Here is a 10,894-nt window from a genome sequence, read left to right as displayed (position 1 = left end):
TTTCACATCTTGTCACATTACAGCCACAAACAATTCAATTTAATTTTATTGGAATTCCACGTGAAAGACCAATACAAAGTGGTGTACACGTGAGAAGTGGTACGAAAATCATACATGATTCCAAAAATTTTATACAAATGAATTACTGAAAAGTGGGGTGTGGGTAATTATTCAGCCCCCTGAGTCAATACTTTGTAGAACCACCTTTTGATGCAATTACAGCTGCCAGTCTTTTAGGGTCTGTCTCTACCAGCTTTGCACATCTAGAGACTGAAATCCTTGCCCATTCTTCTTTGCAAAACAGCTTCAGCTCAGTCAGATTAGATGGACAGCGTTTGTGAAGAGCAGTTTTCAGATCTTGCCACAGATTCTCGATTGGATTTAGATCTGGACTTTGACTGGGCTATTCTAACACATGGATATGTTTTCTTTTAAACCATTCCATTGTTGCCCTGGCTTTATGTTTAGGGTCATTGTCCTGCTGGAAGGTGAAAATCCGCCCCAGTCTCAAGTCTTTTGCAGACTCCAAGAGGTTTTCTTCCAAGATTGCCCTGTATTTGGCTCCATCCATCTTCCCCCTGAACTCTGACCAGCTTCCCTGTCCCTGCTGAAGAGAAGCACCCCCAGGGCATGATGCTGCCACAACCATATTTGACAGTGGGGATGGTGTGTTCAGGGTGATGTGCTGTGTTAGTTTGCCGCCACACATAGCGTTTTGCATTTTGGCAAAAAAGTTCCATTTTGGTCTCATCTGACCAGAGCACCTTCTTCCACATGTTTGCTGTGTCACCCACATGGCTTGTGGCAAACTGCAAACGGGACTTCTTATGGTTTTCAGTTAACAATGGCTTACTTCTTGCCACTCTTCCATAAAGGCCAACTTTGTGCAGTGCACGACTAATAGTTGTCCTATGGACAGATTCCCCCACCTGAGCTGTAGATCTCTGCAGCTCGTCAAGAGTCACCATGGGCCTCTTGGCTGCATTTCTGATCAGCACTCTCCTTGTTCGGTCTGTGAGTTTAGGTGGACGGCCTTGTCTTGGTAGGTTTACAGTTGTGTCATACTCCTTCCATTCCTGAATGAACGCTTGAACAGTGCTTCGTGGGATGTTACAGGCTTTGGAAATCTTTTTGTAGCCTAAGCCTGCTTTAAATTTCTCAATAACTTTATTCCTGACCTGTCTGGTGTGTTCTTTGGACTTCATGGTGTTGTTGCTCCCAATATTCTCTTAGACAACCTTTGAGGCCGTCACAAAGCAGCTGTATTTGTACTGACATTAGATTACACACAGGTGCACTCGTTTAGTCATTAGCACTTATCAGGCAATGTCTATGGGCAACTGACTGCACTCAGACCAAAGGGGGCTGAAAAATTACGCACACCCCACTTTTCAGTTATTTTCTTTGTAAAAAATGTTTGGAATCATGTGTGATTTTTGTTTTACTTCTCAAGTGTACACCACTTCGTATTGGTCTTTTACGTGGAATTCCAATGAAATTGATTCATGTTTGTGGCTGTAATGTGACAAAATGTGGAACAGTTCAAGGGGGCTGAATACTTTTGCAAGCCACTGTATTATACCATAACCGTATTATACCAAAGATCGCCTTTTAAAAATACACAAAATGAAACAAATCCGCAGTTTTAAGCACTACAGAGACATCACAGCCAGCGGTAGTTTTCAAAAATCTTTCGGAGGTGAGGCAACTTGGGCGGCTACATAAGCGCAGGGCACCTGTATTGCCTGGAGCACAAATCTCTGAAATCGTTGGGGCATTTTTACACACTAGACAAACTATCTTTAATAAAATATTGATGTCTTGAGCTGTACACACATACATTTTTGCCTAAACAACTCTTAAAACTACACTTTGTGACACAATCACAGTAATATTTCAAATATTTTGCAGGCTGCCGTTTGGAGAAACCAGTGGTTGGGTCAAAATAACCCAACCAGGTGTTCATTTGTAAATGACTCACTACATCTCATTTGACCCAACATGAACCAACCCAACAGTGTGTTTAAAGTACCCGAAATAACCCAGAAATTTGACCCAGCATGAACAACCCAAAAATGTGTTTACAGAAACAATCTAGCATTTTTTAGAGTGTACAGTAATAATAAGGATTTAAATTATTGAGTCATATTTATAAGATGTCATCCTCGATAATAAATATAATGAATATATAAATCATTTTTCGAGTTCAAACTTTTCACGCTCCAGCGATACGTAATGACTGGTTATTTTACACTGATTAATGTAATTTTTCATTTCCTTTTCCGTTAAAGAGAAGATCCTTTGTTCACTTGTTCCCTACACAGCTACAGATCCCTTTGTGCACGTCTCATAGGTGTGTGTGTGTGTGTGTGTGTTTGTGTGTGCGCGCATCCCATAAGTGTGTGTGCACGGAGAGATTGTGTGTGTATGTGTGCGCGTTTCATTGGTGTGTGTGCGCGCATTTTATATGTAGTTGCTTGAGCAGTTAGTAGTATATATGCATGTGTGACTGTTTCATATATGTGTATGCTAATGTTTCATGTGTGTGTGCATGAGTGAAGTTTGTTTGAAGCCCATTATATACACACACACACATACATATATAAAGAAATCACATGTTGAACAACTGCAAAGCTTCATATATACAGTGTACACACACACACACACACACACACACACACACTGTATATATAAAGCTTTGCAGTTGTTCAACATGATTCACTCTGTGATCTCTTTCTCTTTCAACATAACTTGAGCCTGTCTTGTTGCCATGAATGCATAAAGAATAAGACATGAGGAAGTAGTATTTTTAACCAGGGGAATGTTAACATTCAGGGAGCAAGTCCAGCAAGTCCAACTATTATTTTGCGTTTCTGAACTAATGAAAGATTAAACCAACTATCATCTTTACATAAGGGTGACACAAAAAAACGTGAACTTTTTTATGATCCAATAAAACTAAAAGTGATAAAATAAATAAATTTTATTCATAGTAATTGAAACCTAAAACTTTCCATTTACAAAACATTGATGGAATTTATCATTTTAAAAAAATTGCTGTGCAGTGTGTGATGTCACTCCATTACGCATTTCAAAAATTCCCATTATTCTGTCACCCTGTATATAGTATATAAATATACAGTATATTATATATATATATATATATATATATATATATATATATATACAATGTACAATATATATACACACATACAGTATATATATTGTAGCGCACCCAGTTAAACATAAGCTTAGGCGAGTGCCCCCTTTTCCTTCCGGGGGAATACACCCAAACCTGCTCGCCAGTAGCAAAGTCTCGCCCCCGGCTGTGAGTATCATACACGCGACGCTGCTTAACACCGGTGTCCGCCAAGTGTCTACGCGCCAACTTGTGGACACGGAACAGTTTGTCTTTCAGAGAACAAAAAAAAATTCCAATCCCGGCTTTGTGGGTAAACCCAATTGTGCCAGCGCCGCACGGCCGTTCCCAGAGCTTTTACCTCTAGGCCCAGGTGATCGACCGCGGTATAATCCGGTCTCCGGCCCGCTTTAACCCAACCTAGTACCTGCTGCAGCGCCGGATTCTTCTCTCCGGCAATTAGCTGATCACAGTCCAGCTGTGGCACAGGCGAAACGACTACAGGCGGTGTTTAGACGACGCAGTAACTCGGCTGCACGCCGGGTCGGACAGCTGATTACCGACGGGGGCTCCGGAGGACTGCGCAGGGAGAATGTTCTAATTCAAGGGGTTCGGAGAACGTTCGATGTTGCAACCACCCACGCGCTCTTCCACTCGCTCGCAGTACCAACAACGCTCGTTGCTGCACGGCCGGCGGGATAAAGCAGCGACGTTAGCATGCAATTTTCCCGCTCGGTGCTGAACTGTAAAATCGTAGTCCTGTAACCGCTAGAGCCAGCGCGCTAACTGCCCCTCGGGCTCTTTAAAACTGAGCAGCCAAACCAGCAAAGCGTAATCGGTCTGCAGCAAGAAGGGTTGCCCATATGAATACGGCCTAAAATGTTTAACGCCGAGTGACGCAGTAATTCCTCTCCGGTCCAGACAACGCGCAGCTGAAGTAGGCGATAGCACGCTCTTCCCGTAGAGCTTCCCGTAAATGAGTGAACATACGCGCATCCACCCTGTCACAGCGAAACGGCTGTTTCTTTTTCGTGAGCCCGTGCAGCGGGCTTGCGATCGTGGCAAATCCTTTACGAACCGGCGATAGTAAGAGGCTAACCCAAGAAAGGTGCGTAGCTGCGACACATTTAACGGTTGAGGCCAATTCTGTACCGCAGCAATTTTGGCTGGATCGGTGGCAATCCCTTGAGCACTAATTACTTGTCCCAGAAAAAACGTCTCTTGCCGCAACAGCTGGCACTTTTTGGGATTGAGCCGCAAATTCGCCCGCCGGATAGCCAGAAATACCTCCCATAGGTTAGCTAGCGTGACCTCAAACTCCTTGCCGTGCACCAGTAAACAACGTCTAGGTAAACAACACAACGGTTGCGAGGAATATCTGCCAACACTTTCTCCATCAACCGTTCAATCATAGCTGGAGCATTACATAGGCCAAACGGCATGCGCCGAAACTGCCATAGCCCTTGCCCGATCGAGAATGCGGTTTTAGGTCTTGCTTCCGGGGCGAGCTCTACTTGCCAGTACCCGCTACGCAGATCCAACGAGCTAAACCACGCCGAGCCCGCAGCGTGTTCCAGCGCATCATCTATTAGCGGTAACGGATAAGAATCTTTGCGCGTCACCTTGTTTAACCGCCGGTAGTCAACACAAAACCACCACGATTCGTCCTTTTTACACACAAGCACAACCGGTGAAGACCACGGTCCGGACGCTGGCTCTATGACGCCCGAGTCGGCCATCTCAGGCAGCTTCTGCTCGACGATAGCTCATTTAGCTAATGGGAGGCGTCTCGGATGTACCCGAACAGAAACTGCGTTACCCGTATCGATCGTAGTTGGTATGAGTGCACTCGGGCTCATCTACCGCGAAAATATCTGCGAACTCGTGCAAAAGGGACTTCACGGTGTCGGTCTGTGTCTGACTTAACCCCACACTGCTACGCTGCATAAGCTCGGCCATTATTCTCGCTCGGTCTGCTACCGGATGTTTACATGGCGCGTCCACCGGAAGTTCCGCCCCCCTGGTGTGTGCTACTAACACGTCCGGCTGCGCTTTGGGCACTAGCAACCTGGCTAACCCGAAGTTACCATGCAGAGTTCCGTCAGCGAGATTCAGTACCGCACCCCACCTTTCCAAAATGTCCAATCCCAAGATACAATCATCCTCGATGTCTGCCACAAAGAATGGATGAAAAAGAATGATTGCACCTACTTGTATTTGCACTGTGCGACAGGCCCGTATCTCCAGATAGCTCCCCGACACGGTGCGAATGTTTAAGGCCGGATCCGGCAGTGTACAACCGCACTCGCCTTGCTACAATAATCGCCGGCGCAGCAGCGAAACTGTCGAGCCAGTGTCTATGAGCGCCTGTAGCGAAACATTGTCCAGGCCACAGTTCACGTAGACCCCCGCACGATTTCCTACACGTCCCGCCTGAAAGTTAAATCCAGCAGTTGGGGAAACAAAGACGGCTGTGGGAGGCTGCTTCCCCTCGGCGCCCCCCCAGAGCTAGTTTAACGGCTGCTGGGGTACACTGTCCTCAGGCCTGAGAATGTTGCAGCGGTATTCCGGCGGTCCCTGGCCTCGGCGTGGTTCACCTATCGAGCGGCCCCGAGCCATGGGAGATGGCTGAATGTCTGAGTGTCACGCCACGCCGCTCCGCTCCGATTGCCACTCTTTGCTAGCGCTGACCCCGTTAGGGAGGGTTTTCCTCCTCCTTAACTGTTCTGCTACTCGGCGGCCTACCTGAATTTTCCGGATGTCCTCCAGGGTGCGCTCTAACCCGTTACTTTCCATCCCACTTCTGACACCAATTGTAGCATTTTTCACCGCTAGGAATGAACTTGGAGAGACGAGTGAGCTTCCTTGCTGCCCAATGCAAATGGCTGGGAGCATTTTATTCAGCACAGCATGAAAATAACATGAACAGCACATTCAACAGATCACACACAATCAATAGAACACACATCTAACACACACACACACAAAACCTGGCCGAAACCACCAACCCAAACACCCTTCCCCAACAGGGTGAACACACAACAACCCCTCCCGCAAAGCATGATGGTTGCCAGTCAAAACCCCGCCCACGCCACACTATATTTATTTCAACATTCTGTCGGTATAAAAGCTGGTATTGTCAGTAAGTTATTCCAAGTTCATTATACAAACAGCAATGAACACACGACGTCACTTTATGGCCAAGCAGCGCCACCTGGCCATGGCGTGCCTTCGGGTCAGTGGTAGGCAGTCAGATGTTGCTCATGAACTTGGTGTGTCTCAAAGTGTCATCAGCAGACTTGCATCAAGACACAGAACTACTGGCAGAGTTCATGACAGACCCAGGAGTTGAGCCCCACAAGTGACAGACCGCAACGATGACCAGTACCTAAGATTTCTATGCACTCAGACATCGTTATGCAACTGCCACCAACTCCACCACTTTGGCTTGAATGCCAGACGACCGCTGCAGGTGACTCCAATGACACCAAGACACTGCTGTGAATGTTTGCAGTGGGCACAAGACCATGTGACCTGGACACCTTGCACAGAAATGATTGTCGTCAGTGTTGCTGGAGAAGGCGAGGTGAGCGATACGCAGAGGTCAACATGGTCCCCAGGGTTTGCTTTGGTGGAGGAGGTGCAACAGTCTAAGCAGGCATCACCAGTCAGCTTTAAACAGATTTGGTTATTGTACATGGCTCAGTCACTGCACGTTCTTACCTCAGAGACATCAAACTATTATCATCCCCCAATTCTGCCAACACACTCCCAACTTCCTGTTCATGGATGATAATGCTCCACCACATCGTGGCAGAATTGTCACAGCTCGACTTCAGGAGGTAAGAGTGCCTCATATGGTATGGGCATCAATGTCCCCTGACCTAAACCCCATAGAGCACATCTGAGACCAGTTCAAAGAGAGACTGGATTATCATACCCCACCCTCACGTGTAGCACTTGTGGAAAAGTGGAACGCATTGCCTTAGAACATCATCATGAGGCTGGTGAGGAGCATGAGACGTCGCTGTCATTGGGGCAAATGGTGGAAACACCCGTTACTGACATTGTCAATTTTTGTTATTTGGGGCTATCCCTGTTATTGTCCAAATTTTTGGGGTAATAAATATTAAACTAATGAAAATGGTGTTTCTTCTCATACGTTATTAGAAATATCAAAGTGACCTTTTACTTATTTAATTCAAATTCAGAGCAAATAGGAAAAGCACTCATGTAAATATCAATATCTCTAACTTATTGTGAGTATATATATATATATATATATATATATATATATATATATATATATATATATACACACACACACACACACAACCGTTCAAAAGTTTGGGTTGTTCAAAAGTTTTTGTTTTATGATTTATTTTCTACATTCTACAACAATACTGGGTATTTCCAAACTATAAAATAACACATCTGGAATAAGGTAATTACGTAACAACAACAAAAACAACAGTTAGTTGTTATTATAAGACACAGAGGTCAGCCTTTCTGTAATAGTTCTTGCAAGAACAGTGTTGTCAAGTGCATTTGCAAAATCCGTCAAGCACCATAAAGGCCTTCCCAGGAGGGCGAGACCAAAACCTACCTCTGCCGCAGACGAGAAGTTTATTTAGAGTTATTAGCATAAACAATGACCAATTAACAGCACCTCAGATTAGAGGCGTTATGAACTCTTTACAAAGCATAAGTAGCAGACACATCCCACAATTAACTGTGTAAAAGGAGATTAATGCATTTTTTGGCGCCTTCAGCATTCCTTTACAATGTAGAAAGAAATAAACATCAGGAATGATCATGAAGTTAGAAAGTGACCCCAAACTTTTGAACGGTAGTGTATATATATAGTCATTCATAAGATATTTTGATGTTTTCCTGTAAACTGGGTGACACATCTGTCACTGCTTCCTCACACAATGTCTATTGTTTATTTAAAATATATTTAGCTTGCTGTCATTTACTTGGGTGATTGGAATCTTACTCCAGACAACTGAGAAGATTTAGATGATGAAAGATGATGATTGTTAATTATGTAGATCTGTTTTGTCCAGACCTGACTCAGACGCTTAAAGTCCATTTACTTCGTTACTTTTCAGCACAACTACAAGACTGGCCTTTAAGCAAAGAAGCTTCGTTTTTCCCCAAATAAATGCACCATAACGCTTTTATTTACAGTATCTGTTTCTCCAATGATTTCAGGGAGATGATTTAATATTAAAACATGTATAATCCATGTTTAGTACAAAAAACGTATCTTCAGAATGTCTAGTTAATCTATTATCGCTGATTTTCAAAAGAAGAAGTGGGCAAGCGCGTGACAGAGCCGTGTCCGATAATCACGAGTCCTCGCCGCACACTCGTGCTCGTGGATTTTGAAACTAAAACGTCGGCTAACGGCTTTGACCGTTTTGAGACCAATTTGCTCAGAGATAGGTGAGACAGATAGACGCGCACGCTTTATAATGTGTGTAACTGTATACAGCTGCGCCCCTAAAACGCATGTGTAGTGATTAACCTGCTCTCAGTGAGAGCGGGTGCTTACTCACACACACACACACAGAGAGAGAGAGAGAGAGAGAGAGAGAGAGATTTTTTTTCATACCTGTATGACATTCCATAAAGCTGTAGAGAATCAGGAGAGTCACACAAAGAAACTTCATCCCTGAAAGTCAGTTTACAATTATTGCTTTAGTCTATTTCGCAAAATAAATAGTATTAACATAAATAACTAATCTTAATTTTAAATTATTAATTTCTCAAAGAGAGGAAGCTCATTGCTTTCGGTTTGGTTTTGCAAATGATATAAAGTAAGTTGGTGTCGACTAATTTAGATTCAAATTGCAACAGGCTAGAGTTGCATCATATTAAAACCATAGTATTACACACCTATATTAATCATAAATACTCACTCAGCTTTAATGGGAAAAATCCAACATACGGCTTGCATGTTAATCCGTGTAGACTAGTGGTGGCCAGAGTAACTAGTTCCGCCTCTACGATCTGGTTGGTCACCTGCTACAGCACTTCCTGTTACGTCAATGGCTATCACGTCACTGAGTCAGCTGTTTGGGGCAACAGGTTTTTTCTACCAAGTACACCTACAGCATAAGGAGTTTTTATCTTCCGCAGAATATAAATTAAACAAAACTTAAAAAAAAAAAAAAACTTCTTTTATCTACATGTTGGTGCCATTTAACTAGTTATTTATAGTGGTGTTAGTGTAGCTCTCACTTTATCTCTTCATACAGAGCTTTAGATCCATTTCCCACATTTCTGTATTTGATCCTCAAACAGTACAACATTGTAGGAAATCCTAGGAACATTGTCACGAAGTATGTCAGAGATTGATAAGAATCAAAACATGCCATGGTAAAAGTCACAGATATTACATGTTCTCCCTATTCTGATATTTGATGTGATAATTAACTGAAGTTTGGGACTTACATGCATGTATGCATTGTGCTGCTACGATATGACTGAATAAATTAAATAGCCTGTATAAATAAGCAGGTGTACAGGTGTTCCTATTAAAGCGGACTAGGATTCTTATGTTTTAAATTACTGACTCAGTTCTTGTATTTTTATTATTATTTGAAATGATATTTGCATGTAAAATATTTAAATTAATCTATATTATCGTGTAATACAAAAAAAGCTAATTTACAGCAGGCTTAGCAGCAGCATTTATAATAACTGTCAGCGAATCTTAAGAACATTCTACACTAACATAAAAAATGCTTGGTCTCAAAAATAACGTAAATTCCTGAGTGTCCTGCTTCATGTCTGCCATAAAAACAGCAAAAATATGTAGCAAAGTTTACTACATGACCAAGCAGTACACTGAAGTAGAATCATAAACGCTGGCCCATTACAAAGTATTTATTAGGAAATATGACATTTGCATAGATTACAAATAAAATACATGGGCAATATTTCAGGCTGCAGTCTACCATAACAGCGAGTCCTTACCACTGTCAGGTAGTGAAAACGGTTACAGTTTCAGATCAAGTGTTTTTATTTTACCACAAACAAATGATTCCAAAATCAAAGCCGAAAATTAGGCAGAAGTCAGAAAACATTCAAACAGAGCATCAGATGAATGCATAAAACAGGAACCATGTTATAAATATAAATACTATACAATAACTGGAGAAGATAAGGCTTGGTACTGTACATGACACTGAATGTATAATTCATAATGAACTGTGCTTAAATCCTGGGGCTGTGATTATGTAATAAAGCCCAGGTGTGTTTAATCAGAATGAAGGTAAATGTGAGACACTTTGTGATGACTGTTGGATGCTGCAATCTTCAATGTTTGTAGTCCACCGTGTTATATGGTGGGTGGCATTGACTTCTCACACACTCATACATCTATTACATGATTTGCAGTAAAGGGACCAAACTAAACCAACAAGCCTAACTCTTATAGATAGCACTTGATTTAAAATATCACTGTGTGCATTTTGTGTGAAATTCATCATTGCTACAAAATGAATACAAATTTTGTATAAATTTTAAACCATGCATGCAAATTTAAACTCTTTAATCTAATCAAAGCAGACAGTAACTCATGAGCAATAGTGATGTCTTAGTACAGTAACTCCGCTCCTTCAGCTTAGTAGCTCTTGTGAAGATGCAGGTTGAGCAAACTCTATTAGTTCTAGTTGCTAACTGGCATGTGTCAGTGTTTATACAGTGCAAAACTGACAGCAGAGCTTAAATCTGCAATTCTGT

At 42.6% G+C, this 10,894-nt stretch overlaps 1 protein-coding gene across 2 annotated transcripts in view; it reads right to left on the bottom strand.

The window, feature by feature from the left end:
- Positions 1 to 9,163, bottom strand: part of LOC128527446 (butyrophilin subfamily 1 member A1-like) — a 37,288-nt gene extending 28,125 nt beyond the window's left edge. For both annotated transcript variants that reach the window (XM_053499799.1, XM_053499807.1), the window contains exons 1-2: positions 9,067 to 9,163; positions 8,760 to 8,819 (exon numbers count right to left, since the gene is read on the bottom strand). In XM_053499799.1, coding sequence (XP_053355774.1) covers positions 8,760 to 8,817 — 58 coding nt within the window. In that variant the 5' untranslated portion in view covers positions 8,818 to 8,819; positions 9,067 to 9,163. The remainder of the gene's footprint in view (positions 1 to 8,759; positions 8,820 to 9,066) is intronic.
- Positions 9,164 to 10,894: the final 1,731 nt, after the last annotated feature.

The sequence above is a fragment of the Clarias gariepinus genome, chromosome 1 (assembly GCF_024256425.1).
Source record: "Clarias gariepinus isolate MV-2021 ecotype Netherlands chromosome 1, CGAR_prim_01v2, whole genome shotgun sequence".
NCBI lineage: Eukaryota > Metazoa > Chordata > Actinopteri > Siluriformes > Clariidae > Clarias > Clarias gariepinus.
This window is presented reverse-complemented; position numbering and strand designations above follow the sequence as displayed.